This window comes from Uloborus diversus, chromosome 2, assembly GCF_026930045.1.
Source record: "Uloborus diversus isolate 005 chromosome 2, Udiv.v.3.1, whole genome shotgun sequence".
In the NCBI taxonomy this organism is placed as follows: Eukaryota; Metazoa; Arthropoda; class Arachnida; order Araneae; family Uloboridae; genus Uloborus; species Uloborus diversus.
In genome coordinates this window covers 120,037,162-120,051,516 of record NC_072732.1, presented here as the reverse complement: position 1 = coordinate 120,051,516, position 14,355 = coordinate 120,037,162, and the positions used below count along the sequence as shown (strand labels likewise).

Below are 14,355 nucleotides of genomic sequence, written 5' to 3'. Positions count from 1 at the left end.
AAACAATGGGGACAAAATCAATGTAAAGAAAAAAAGTTGAACTGACTAAAAACAGGCTGAACTTGTGAAATTTCGACACGGTTTCTACGGTTAAATAAAAAAAAAAATGCTTTAGTCAATGGCTTTTTAAAAAACCATTTGGTTTGAATCCTGATTAAAATTAATCATTTGATTTAAATCGTCGACACCCTGGTTTAATATTTTTTTTGAACTATAACTACTTAAAGAAACCATTGTGAATGATTGAATATTAATTATGTTGTATAAATCATTCAACATTGAAAAGTATTACATATATCATACATGAATATAATTCTGAAGCTCTTTGAATGTAATTTTTCATGATTAAGCTTTTAGTATTTAGAACCCAGCTTCAAAACAAATTTTTACTTGAACCCACAAGAAACATTTCATTGCATCTAGTGGGATTTCAACACAGAGTAAATTAACTTTCTATTTCATAATCGATGAGCTAAAATGAAATTTTTTCCCCATCTGCTAAACATAAGTATGTGGAATTAGTACTTTTTGAGCAAAACTACGACTTTTTCGCTATTTTGGAGATGCACAAGTATTTAATAGGACTGCATAAGCTATATCGTCTTAGACTGTGACATAAGAATTCATACTCACTCCAACTTTTTTCAATAAATCTCCGACGATATTCAAAGCAGAATGTGGCACATTTGAGGATGCACTTGATAAAAAACTTGCACGGGTATGACTTCCTAAAGGAGGTAAAAAATGCAGGTGAGTTTAATAGAACTGATACAAGAAAAAATGATTTGCAACATTTTTAATATACATACATCATAAAGTATTAATTAGATATTGTAAATTAAGCACATTTTTTTTTCTTTTTAACAAGTTTGAAACCGTGATAACTATTAAAGGGAAATATTATAGCAGAGATAACAAATCATTTTTGGGCTAAAATATTTCGATTAAGACATGTTAGCACTAATTTTAACTAGTCTGGTTTGAGCGGTAAAAGTTAACGTCTTATATTATTTCACCCACAATCTTTATGACTCATGAAAATATCTTAACGCATATCAATTTGTAATCAATGAGTCGTAAAACATAGTAAATTATCACAGGGACATGAAAATGACTGTTTCTGGGAGAATGACTCACATATTAATCTGTATTGCCGTTTGTTACGCATACATTTTGGTAAATAATTCAAACTTAAGAAGAAGGGCCCAAATAGTTGAAGAAAAAGTATATTTCCATAAAAATAAAAGTTTGAGTTTGGAAAAAAAAGTAAGATAACGATTTAAAAATGCACTACCTAGGAAATGATAGTTTCCCTTTCTGCTTCCCCCAAAATGAGAAAAGTACCCCTCAAAACGCCTCCTAAATATTTCAATGGTGCAGTCTGCACTATGACCCTCCCTAGGTGCCCCCCCTGGCATTGCCCATGCTTTGTTTTATCATTCGGTAAAAATCAGTTCATTCTGTAAAGTGATAGTCTCACTCATCCCAAAAATTTAAGCCCCCCTGATATTTTTCTCTCCTAGAACATTTGTTAGAATCGCAACTTTGGATTGTTACTTTGAAACTAATTTTATTTTTTTGAGTACAAAAAATTAGAATCTTAAACCTGTAATAAGTAATTTGAATATCATATTTCCCCCCCTTAAACATTGCAATGGTGCAGTCTGCACTATGACCCTCCCTAGGTGCCCCCCCCTGGCATTGACCATGCTTCGTTTTATCATTCGGTAAAAATCAGTTCATTCTGTAAAGTGATAGTCTCACTCATCCCAAAAATTTAAGCCCCCCTGATATTTTTCTTTCCTAGAACATTTGTTAGAATCGCAACTTTGGATTGTTACTTTGAAACTAATTTTATTTTTTTGAGTACAAAAAATTAGAATCTTAAACCTGTAATAAGTAATTTGAATATCATATTTTTCCCCCTTAAACATTGGGAGCAGTTGTAATGTCTTTTATTTTTATTTTGACAGAATCTTGCTTTTGGAAAAATTCTGGAGACACAAAAACTTTTATAAACACAATCAATATACAAAAAATATTCATAATACACAAGTGCATAGTATTGTTTGTACTTACTTCGAAGCCTCGCCCAGTGTGATAGTTCTGATTCACCATTTCGTTTATTTGAATCTATAATGTTATCACTGATTTTAGATGGGGATTGTGACACATCATTTTTCTTGTTGGAATCATTGATCAACAGTTCCTGCTTTAAATCTAGAGAGAAAATTTTTGTTATCAATACAAGTCTTTATAAACTATTAATTTGATTTAAAGCTTCGAGGATTTCTAGTTTATAAAAATATTTTTATGATTAAATCAAATGCTTAAATTGTTTGGAATATCTTAAATGCTTGGTAGCATTAATGCCTATTTTTTTCAAAATGGGATCAGAAAGTTTACAGAAAATGATTGAGGCTTTTGCATTTTTTTTGTTAAGTTTAAAAGATTGAATTTTCTCAAATAAATGAATAAGTAAACGATATTTAGAAAAAACCCATTTGTATATTTATTACATTTTCAATTCACCCAGATTCCAATTTGAAAAAAGAAAATAGTTTCATAGAAAATATACTTCTGTTTTTGAAAAGTAAGTCGATGATCTAGGTTAAGTATTTCCCTTCAAATAACTCAGGTCGTTATGTAAAAAACGGAAGGACAAGCATAAAACATATAATTTTATTTATTTGTTTAATTATTATTATTATTTTTACTTTAAGAGTGATTGGGTAAAACCGCTTACTTTGTGTATTTTATTTCAAATTAAAATCATATAGACACATTTTCAATAATATCAATGCTCACTATCGCCAAATGATGGATTTCTTTCCAGGAAAAATGGTGGGAGGCGATATGTGTCAGGGGGGATGGGCTTCAAAAGGTTAAGAACCACTACTCTAAACTTTTTAATATTTTTAAACATTTTGCTATTTTTGGCTATATTTTGCACTTTTACGACGATATTTTATTAGTAAAACCCAATGAGTTGCAATAAAATTAAGTTTTTTTTTTGTGTCTTTTTTGGTGGTGAAATTTATTTAAATGTTCAAACAAATTTTCTTTTTTCTTCAAATATATTTATACAATTTATAGCAAAATTTTTAAATAAGAATCTTTGAGAAACATGACAAAATTGCATCTTCAACTGTGCGAGAAACTGAATGAATGATGAGTGAGAAGTAGAAAGATAGTTAAGTTGATCGGCCATGAAAAAACAGATTGTGTGGAAGTGGGGGAGGCTCATATTCATTATATTTTACAATTTTTATAACTTTACCTCGTGCTTCATCTTTAAGTCTCTGTATTAGGGCGGCCATATTTTCTTTTTCGTCTAATTCATTTTCTAAAAAAGCATTTCTTTCTATTGCCTAAAAACATAAAGGGAGTAATTTTATTACAAATACTCGTTAACAAACTTTTTTTGGACAAAAATAAAATACATGTAGTAAATGAATTATTCGATACGTCATTGGGTAATAATTAGAGTATTCTATCTCTAATTTTCAACAAAATTAAAATGTTTATCAACTTTTCTGCAACGTCTTTTAATGTGGCTGTTAACCAACCTTTTTTTTTTCTCTTTATCATTCAAACTATAGCCGCTATATACACTATATGACCAAAAATATTGGGATACTTTCAAAAATTCACATTTTTACGGATTTCTCGAAAAAATAAAAAACCTATTTCTCTGTAATTTTTTCACATAAAAGGTATTCTTCAGCTGCCATTTTCCAGCAAAAATTAAGCCTACTATTCATTTAGGGGACGAGAAACAAATTGAGGAAACAAAAGATTTTTGATCATTTTTCATTGTAAATAGCTTGGAATACGCTATAAATTCTAGAAATAAGTTAAAAACCTATTTTCGTGAAAGTATCTCCTATACCCACAGAGATATATAAGCATTTCTTTCAAAAATGCAATTTTTTATTGAAGGTTTTCGGCTCATATCACGCAGTTTTCCGTCAAACGTTTCTAAACTTTCAGAATATTTGACAGCATATTAGAGAAACATAATTAATAAAATTTGAGGTTAAAATATTGAAAATTTAATGAAATGTGAACCTTTAAAGCAATTTTTTCACTGTGCATGTGCGAAAGATAGCAATTTATAACCTTCATAATCGGAAGCCCAGATAAATTCTACTACTCAAAAAAATTTCACCTTGATATCTTTAAAAAGTAAAAAGTTATCAGCGATCTAATGAGCCGAATTTTAATAATTCTTGGTGAGACGACGAACCGTGAGGGATCGTTCGCAAATAATCCGTTTTTATCATGAATCACTCTGCAACAGTAACAGGAAAGTGTTGCAAATTTGTGAACGACCCCTTACTTTTTACGTTTTAATGATATTGAGGTGATATTTTTTATGCGTTGTAGGATATATATCTGAGCTTTGGAATATGAAATATATAAATTGCTCTCTTTCGTGCATGTGCAGTGAAAAATTAATTGCTTTAAACGTTCATATTTCATGAAATTATCAATATTTTAACCTCAAATTTTATTATTATGTTTCTCTAATATACTGTCAAATACAGTCGAAGCTGTTTATCTCGAACCTGCCTATCTCGAAAACTTCTCTAAGTCAAAGGTTTTCATTTTCTTTGCACATAAAGTATTAATTCAATGTTTTCCCCCATGTTTGTCTCGAATGAAATTTTCTGAAAAACCTGTATACCTCGAATTTCGACTAAAGTGGTTTTCATAAATTCGATCCCCAACGATTTTTATTAACTGGAATTTGGAGACAAAAAGCATTTTTCTTTATATATTAGCAGTTACATAACCTTCCAGAATTAAAACTTTATGTACAAGAAGCAAGTTTTCCAGCAATTGAATCCATTCGGAAACTGAGAGGAAGGGGACGGGGACATTGTTGGTTAGTAAAATTGCTTCCAAAGTTTTACTTTCGAGTCATTGCTCCAATTACTTATTTTTAGAACTTTTTCAAAACTTCTGTATCTCGAAACCTCCATATCTCGAATTTTTCTTTTCTCCTGTAAAATTCGAGATAGACAGGTTCGACTGTTTTCAGAAAGTTTAGTTGCGTTTAATGGAAAATTCTGCGTGAAATGAGTCAAAAACCTTCAAAAAAAAAAAAAGAAAAAACGTTTTTAAAAGAAATGCTTATATCTCCATGGGTATAAGAGATACTTTCACGAAAATATTAAAATAAATTCTTGTTAGTTTTTTAACTTATTTCTGAAAGTTATAGCTTATTCCCAGCTTTTACAATGAAAAATGATCAAAAGCCTTTTTTTTTTGTTTCCTCAATTTGTTGCTGGTCCCCTAAATGAATAGTATACTTAATTTTTATTGGAAAATGACAACTGGAGCATACTTTTCATGTGAACAAAATTATAGAGCAATTGGTCTTTTATGTCTCGAGAAATCCATAAAAATGTGAATTTTTCAAGAGTTTAAAATATATTCTTTTTTTGATTAGGGAAGAAAAATCCTTCTTAACCAGAAACAGCGTTTTCATTTATTTATTTTTTCTTCCTTTCAACTGTAAGAGGAAATTCTCGACTTCATTTTTTAGTGGTCTTTGAAAATGACCCCTTCCAAAACCAAAAGCTGTATCAGCCCTTTTCAGTTAGAAGAAAACTAAAAGCACAACTTTTCACTTGATTTTTGAATGTCTCCATATTCTGGAAATGGTGAACAAATTTCGTGTTTCAGAAGGCCATTATTAAAAGATTTTGAGAAAGTAAGTGCATTAAACTTACCTGATTTAGTCTTGTTTCAAAATCTTCTAAAGACATTAGGGAAGCTCTGTAATAATGCAGGTAAAAAAAGTTATACGTAAAATAAAAGTATATAAACATTTGAAATACATATGAAAATAATTTAAAAGATTTTTAAAAAAAGAAGTACCAAGTGCAACATAACAGCAATTCAGCATCATGTTTTGATATCCATATGTTAATACATATGTTAAACTTTAATTTTCCGTGAGTATCTCGCCATGAAACTTTTATTTGTAGTTTAATAATAATAATAATAATAAAAGTCGTAATCGTGTCAATTTTGCTTCTACTTTTTTTTAAATATATACTTAAAAATAATACCCACATTTTCATACACACTGGTAAAACATTTGCACATATGCTGATATAATCTGTATCTTTATATATGGTGTGTACTTGTGTGCGTACGGACGCTCCAGTGCTTTCCTGTCGTAATTTGAAATCATTAAAAGTTTTAGGTATCTTAGTTCAAATAATTTTTTTTCTGTCAGATTTCTTAACATGTTATCCCAGTCACTTAAACTACAAAAGTTCATACGACAATTTTTGACGGAGTTTTACGGTATCTTTTTTCTCTCCAGCAAATGTCAACTTTCATGTTGGATTTCGGTATTTCATTAAACTCTTGAAGTGCTCGCATCGTTAATATTCTTGTTACCAAATGCATGGTCGTAGAATATCAGAAGCAACAAATTGTGGTGGAATTGTTTAGATAATGAATGCGAAAACGAGCAATGTATGCGAAAAACGAGTAAACTAGTAGCAAAATTCTGATCACGAAGATTTGGCTCTTGGCTCCGCCTTGTTTCAGACTTTTGTCGGACGTTTTTTCATTCATAAGCTCACTTATTTTGCATTGAAAAAGGGATTCCTCGGTTTTCCCCAAGCACGCGTATGCAGTAACCTGCAATTTTGTGCAATTAATCGGTGTTATTTCTTATTTTACATGTAATGACTGTTCTAGTGATTTCTAGCACTAGCACGAATTTTAACTATGTGGTGCAGTATCCTTGAAATACATTATGCATATTTAATGAAGGGCGAACATTCATGGCTGACAGAGACTCTGATCGTATCAGGCATTCAGTACCAAAACCAGTTCAATCCACGAATTTCTGGGTATACTATCATGCTACAAAGCGATTTGGAACATATCCACCTCAATCAGTTCGAAAACGGCTGCCAAAAATCAGTTCTCTTTGGAAAAAAAAACTATGATGTGAATATTTTTTTGTCTCTCCTGTAAAATTTAGATTTGTGGATTGAACTGGTTTTGATACTAAACGCCTCATATGCTCTGAGAGAAGAACACAAAAAAAGTAATCAATTGATGTACCTTGTTGCTCTTTCAAAGTCATCATTTTTCTGTTCTAGTTTTCGTACGTATAGCTGCAAGTCTTCTTTGTCTGCTTGCAACTTTTGCAGCTCTTCCTGCAAATTTGATATGGTGGCAGACGAATCAGTTTGGCAATTATTTAATTTGGCCTATGGGGGAAAAAAATAACATATAGAAGTGAAGGGAGACATTTACTGTGTTTTGTCGTATATACTTCGAATTATTCTTGTAAAGAAACCATTTGTTTAAAGGAAACCATTTGTTTAAAGGAACCTCCCCCCCCCTGCCAACGTAGCGAGTATTCAAAAGTGTACACACCTCTGGTCGGTTTTTAGAGTGTTTTAGTGGGTAGCTCATTCTCAATGCTAAGAATAAATGGTACTAATTATGAGCCTCCACTAGGGGTAATAAATACATTTAAGTATTTTATTTCCAACATTATATTACCCCCCCACCCCACAAGAATCATTAGCAGCAGAAAAAGCTGAAAATGGAAAAGTAGCCAAATTCCGAAAAAAAAAGGCTGCTTAGATATTGAATACATTTTTTTGATGTACAACGTACAGTATTCATGATGTTGTGTAATTCATTCTTTAATTAACGTTTTTCAAGTTGAAGTCCCGTGTAATTTTTCGAGGGTGCCCACCGAAGGGGGGGGGGGGGTTCGGAATCATAGTCTCATAATGATAGCTTTTCAACGGTTATAGTTATAAATAACTGTGCCCTTGAAATTTTAAGGGAGATGGAGGAAATGTTTTGGGGGTATTTTTCTTGAAGTTTTCATAATTGAAGGGGGTAGGGCACTGTTTACTTTGGGGGATGGCACCCAAGTATTCATGTCTTTTTAAAAGCATAAATTTGCTCAGCTAAGTTAACATTAATAATCTGGTATTATGTACTTTAATTTGATGTTATGTCTTTGAAACATATTGCAGTCATGTGTTTCCCCGTTTACTTTAGTAAAATTGTTTATTTTTTTTTAAATTTCTTTTAATTCTTATTCAAATACAATGGTAAAATTATTTTTTGTTTTGATGTAATTGTAAAATGAAAGTTTATTTATTTATTTGAATACTTCTTAAGACTTAATGTTTCAATACAATATACAAATAGTTAAAATTCGATTTGTTAAAAAAAATTTCAAACGAAGAATAAAACTGCGTTTATTGATCACTACGTTTTAACATGATTGTAAAATAAAATCGTGTTTAGTTATTTGAATACTTTGTAAGACTTATAAATGTTTTTATATAAAATACTATGAATTAAGTTGATGTGTATTTCTTAACGTATGATTATCGGTTTCTTTTTATGTTTTCAAAAGTAGAACTTTTAATGCTACTAAAATAGTAGAAGACAATAATAAATAAACCAAATAGTTTAATTAAACCAAAATACTAATCGAAGCGCTCACTTCCCAATATCATTGTGGATCGACGAACAATGACATCATTTGCTAGTTGGATGGCCTCCAAATCTCGAAGGCCTCGATTATACACCAGGCTAAACTATCGTGTTCTTTATTACAGAGTTTATTCAGTCTTTACGGTTAACCCAACTTTTGCCAACATAGATTTCTCACGGCGTTATTTTGCCATTGTTCAAATGTTAAGAAAAAGAAAAACCTCAATATATTATGCAGTAAAACTTCGGGAGGTGCAATTGATCCACTATATCCCCTTCTCTAAGTCCTCACCAGGGTCACCGAGCTCTAACTAATTGCAAAACATTGCTGTTCATGTAATTAATCCCTGGCCCAAAATCTCTTTTCTTTTCTACGGGTCGGACCTCGGGATTTTTACTCTTTCTGACTGCCCTCCTTTCTCGACGGGAAGTCTTGTATGACATTTTTTTTTTCTTCAAAAACCACTAGAAGTTTTAAACTCTGACAGTTTTGAACGAAAAATATGTCTGTTAAGATTTAAAGATCCTCGGGGGTAAATAATAACTCGAATTTCAATGTCTCAAAAATTTGTTTATGTCTTCTTTTATTTTAAAAATTTCAACCTTTTAATTCATTATGTCTTTAGGAACGTTTTTTTCTGCCCAAACTGAGATTGCCCTGTCACCTTTCTAAAGTTATTGCAATTTCGAATCTTTGAACTTTTATGCTATGTGTCTTTTCAGCGTCAAAAACTCGCCGAGCAGGAAATGCACAACACGATTCGACAATTTGTATCTTTCAGTCTAATACCAGTCCAAAACATCATTGTCATATACCTTGTGAACTTAGTAGTAAAAATTCTTTTGTCTGAACTCGTAGGAGGTCAGTTTTCTTCAGCGAGGCCCTCCCAAAGCACTAAATTCCATTCCAGGATGGTATATTTGGTCCTCTGACCGGCGTTTTCTAGACATTAATCAGCAAAAAAAAAAAAAAAACTGCAACCCTCCCCCTTAACGGTCACTGTTTTGTGCGACCCTTAACCTAATTCGTGGTGGCGATGAACTCTTTGGATCGTGGGCGTGTGAAATGTACGTCGCGAAATACCTCTATTATGGAGTAGCAGAGAAGGTTGCGGTCAGAACGGACAGTGGAACGTACAGATGTGGTGGTATCTCGCCGGACAACCTCGCCTTCTTGTGTTCTAGAGATAAAAAGGGGATTGTTTAGCTGAATTAGATTGTTTTTGTATCGTAAAGACCGGTTTCGCAGACAATGTGAAGTGGCTGGACGGCTTAATAACAATGTTTGGCTGAATGGTAGTATGTAAATGTGCGTACTGTGAATTACCATACCCAAAAGAGGTTTAGGATCTGCAAGTATCAGGAGATGCATCTATAACTGTTATTAGAGAGGCTTACATTATTATTGTGATTCTTATCAACTGCATTATAAAATAATTCACTAAAAAATAAGATATAAAATGTGTCGGATAGACGAAATCATAGCTTGCCGTAGCATAATATGACGTTAAGTAATGAAGGTCGCTTATTTACAAAATATTCAACCGATTTACAAATGATATAACTGGCAAAGCTAGGACCCATTTTAACAAGAGCATTTTTATCGATACATTTTGTTTTAGTCACCGAATCAACTTGAAATAGTTAAAAAAAATCAATCGACAAAAGTTTTATGCAGCGATTTTTAACCTGTGAGACGCGCTCCCTTGGGAGAAGAGCGCAGTAAATGTTAATAGAAGCACGAGCATCGACAAGTTTAGAACTCATCTTGAATTAAAATATTACTATTTAATGAAAAAGAGTGTACCTTTAGCGCCAAAATACTCAAAATGTATCATTATTTATGTTGTTATTTTACAAGGGGGGGGGGGGCTTTGAAAATTAAGACCATAAACTTACGTCGTGAATACTAAACGGTTGAGAAACGTTGTCTTAAATATAGTGCCTACTTTTTGAGATTTAAAAAAAATGAGTGTGAGAAAGAGAAATATCTTTGCCTCAATTGCCAAATCGATTAACTCCACTTAAAAAAAATATCATCATTTTTGCTTTAATAATGCTTTATCAATGCTTAGCGTGTTAATTTATATTAAAGTTTTGGTTCAGTACATTTCTGACCATGTGATGGCAGAAAGTGTAACACGAGGACCTATTTACTCCTATGGATAACACCATCTTCTTCATAACTATTCTCAACTTTTTGTTTTATGGAGTTAGTCGATTTGGCAAGTGAGGCATCAGGCTTAGTCGATTTGGCAAGTGAGGCATCAGGCATCCATATAACACATAAATATTTTCTTCAACTTGTTTTGTTTATTTCTTTTTACAAGTAGCATAAAATTTATGTTTTTACACACATCGAAATAGGTTGTAACTTAAAAGCACAAAAAAGCATTAAAGTGCAAAACACGCGAACGCTGCAGCTAAAAATTTTTTAGGTAAGAGAAATTACCAAAAAAAAAAAAAAAAAAAAAAAAAAAGAAAAAAAACCCACAATAACTCTGTGTGAATCTAAGTTTCTATTGTCTTGTTAAAAGAACTTTTTACGAAAATACTTTTCTACATTAGGGGCAGTGATATAGTTGGAGAGAAACGCTGTTCTCCAAAACATTTCGCTCATTGTTTCAAATGTAATACAAATTTAATGCTATTTTTTTTTTCAAATCACATTTCATATATCGATGAATAAATGCTTTTTGAGTGAAAACCCTGCGTAAATAATTTAAACTAACCTTTTTTGGCCTAATAAAAATTCGTCAAACCATCATATATCCTTATAAAAAGATGCATTCCCCCAAATATTTCTTTCCAACTACAGCGTGGTGGTAAATGTAGAAGGTGGTGAGTAGTTAGGGGTAAATGTAGAATTACTGTGTTAATGGAATTTAGGAAAAGAGTTTCCTCCATTTAATGGTTCTGCCTTACGATTCCACGTCGAGGAAAATATATCCGATTTTATTAATGTATCGCATTAGGTGAGTGCTCAGCTAAAATTTTGATTTTTATTATTGCCTCATCGTTTACTGTACGCTATTTATAGTTGGTAGGGTTCCGGGCTCTCTCACTTGATCCATTTCGACTAGTGAAAAAGCGTTTTTTATTTATTTATTTTTTTAATAGTTAAGTTGTGGTTTTTACTAAAATGTTTTGAACAATAATTTCATTCTGTTGCCAAAATATTTTTTTACTGCTTCAAAGTCATTTATTTGAATTACGTATTACATTACGTAGTAAAATTTTCAAACATTTTGTAGTTTGAAATGTAGATTTTGAATTTAAATATCTTCCCATTTATATATATACAAAGTGGAGTTAAAGGAAAAATGTAAACAGCGAATAATGTTTGCAATCTTTTCAAAAAAAATAATTAATTGTTCAGGACTTTCCTACTGATTTAAACCAAGTTCTGTTTTTTGTGAGTCTTATTTATTTATTTTTTTTTTTTGCGTTTTCATCAAATGAAATTCTATGATCATAATCGATGATTTTACTTGAAAGAGTGACATAAAATATTCAATCATAGTATACTTTTCATAAAAGAATATGCTTTTTGCGTTTTTGCATTTAATGGAATCAAAAGTATTTACTCCTGCCAGCATAAACGTTGAATATTTTATACAACGAACATTTTTGAATCATTAAAAAATTGGTTTGGACCACTATTAGTTTTGGGAAATCCGTTAAAAGTAAGTAAGAATCTCTAAGCTCTCTATTAAAGTAGCGATTCTCAAAGTGTGCACCGCGGCTCCAGTGAAGTCTTTACATGGGCGTTGCGAAACTACGCAATAATTTCCCAATGAGCAATGTTAATTATTAAACGTTTGCAATTCTCAGTGGCACCCTTTCAATATAAATGAGGGCTATGCAATCAAAAGCGGATCTAGCTTCTGATTTTGGAGAAAATAATTTTCAGAAGGGGTAAAGGTAAGTGCCATTTTTGGGCATTAATAAGGGACCCAAGGCGAGTTTTTCGAAACATAAGTCTCCAAAACGCAGCTTTAGGTTGTCTTTGGTTACTTTATAAAGGGTAAGGATTGCATTTTATAGCAATCCAGCATTGCATATTTCCAGCATTGCATACAGGCGTGGATCCCTCTGGATCCACGCCTGTATGCAATGCTGGTACTAGAGTATTATTAATTTTTTCCCGTTAGTTTTGATTAGTCATTGTTTTACTTTGGGAAGGGCATCCTAAGATTGTAATTCAAAAAGGGCGCACTGACTCAAAAAAGTTTGAGAAACACTGTGCTAAAGAATAGGAATTGTAAAATTATATTAATGTCTCTGTGGGAGGTATGCTAGTGAAACTGAATGAAAAAAAAAAAAAAAAAAAAGAAAAAGCGAATAGCATACAATCTTTTGCAATAAGTCGCGAGAGCCTTTAAAATCATTGGGCACTTTTTCGTTTTTTGTTTCTTATTTTGTCGACGCTGTGAGCAACCAAGTGTGACTGATACGAAAAACGGAGGGAAAAAAAAGAACAAATATCTTGCACACTTATTTATTCGCGGGAAGACTTTCAATTTTTGAATTACTTGTTTTGAGAACATTTTCTGTTCCGAGAGGACGGTCATGGAAAATTAAAAGCTATTGCTTTTCTCGGTTCTTTTTTTTTTTTTTTTTTCATTTAGGGTTGAAATAGAGCATTTTCTTCTACGAAGTAACAAAAGCTATAATTATTTTGAAAGTCAAGGTCAGTTTGTAATAGGAAAATGTTGTGTCATTGATCTAAAGAAAATGAAACATTTTTGGAAGAAGGGGATAGCGTTTATTCCAAGATTTCGCGAAAGAAAGTAATAAAGCAACTTGTATTGTCTTTTCTTTTTACTTTGGGATGAAATGTTCCAGAGAAATCAATTTGTTTTTTAAAATATATTGTTCATGACGGGAAGCATTCAGAATTTGTATGAGTATAATAAATCTAAAGAGAAAGTTGGATAATAGTGTTGAGATTTCCCGACGATGCTTCCATATTATTTCAGAATCATTGTTAAAACTTCATTGATGAACATATTAAGTTGCAAGAAAAAAAAAAAAAAAAAAAAGAAGAAGATTTTTGAATGCTACCGGACCCCAAAATTACGTAGGATCACAGCCATTAGAAAATATTAACTGCAGAGAGTTTTACTTTTACAATTTGCAACTCCAACAAACTATGGGGGCACCACTGCGGCCACCGTCTAAGGGCGGATGAAAAAGGTAAAACTAACGCATGCCGTAGAGTATAAAATGATAATGAGCTCAGTAATTTTTGTTTGTATGAATGATTTTTTTGTTTTATTCGTTTAAAATTAATATTTTAAGTCTTGTGTATATTCTGGCCTACGTAGAAAGAAATGAGAAATCAAGAAGCATTACTAAACGTTAGAAATTAATGCAAAACATGTAGTTTGTTGTTCGAAAGCAGCCATTTCCACGATGTTGAATTCGATATTTATCTATTCTTGATAGAACTACATTTTCATAACATTTAGTACTAGATAATTTATTTATATGACAATAAGGAAGACAATATTTCTTTGGCTAGCATTAATTGTTTTACATTTGTAGCCGAGTTATTTCTCAAATTGCCGAATCAATTATTTTATTTTTTTCCGTTTCCTATGTTTCTAATTTCTGAATTAAATAATTTAATTCTGTCATGATATGCAAATTATCAAAAAAATTCTCACGGAAAAATGGTGGTATTTTTTTAAAAATTGATCTTCCATTATTTCTTTAAACTTATCGAATTCTATAACCTTTCTATCTTTTTATTCCACTCATCATAAAAAATGGTTTAACACTGATAAGCGAAATCTCGCCAAGGTTCCTTGCAAGCAGAATACTAAAACTATAATCCTAAACACATGT

At 31.6% G+C, this 14,355-nt stretch overlaps 1 protein-coding gene across 1 annotated transcript in view; it reads right to left on the bottom strand.

Moving 5' to 3' along the window:
• LOC129216012 (nuclear distribution protein nudE homolog 1-like) overlaps positions 1-14,355 on the bottom strand; it is a 119,346-nt gene that overhangs the window by 17,590 nt on the left and 87,401 nt on the right. The window contains exons 3-7 of the mRNA XM_054850148.1: positions 7,099-7,247; positions 5,742-5,787; positions 3,281-3,371; positions 2,080-2,220; positions 634-728 (exon numbers count right to left, since the gene is read on the bottom strand). Coding sequence (XP_054706123.1) covers positions 634-728; positions 2,080-2,220; positions 3,281-3,371; positions 5,742-5,787; positions 7,099-7,247 — 522 coding nt within the window. The remainder of the gene's footprint in view (positions 1-633; positions 729-2,079; positions 2,221-3,280; positions 3,372-5,741; positions 5,788-7,098; positions 7,248-14,355) is intronic.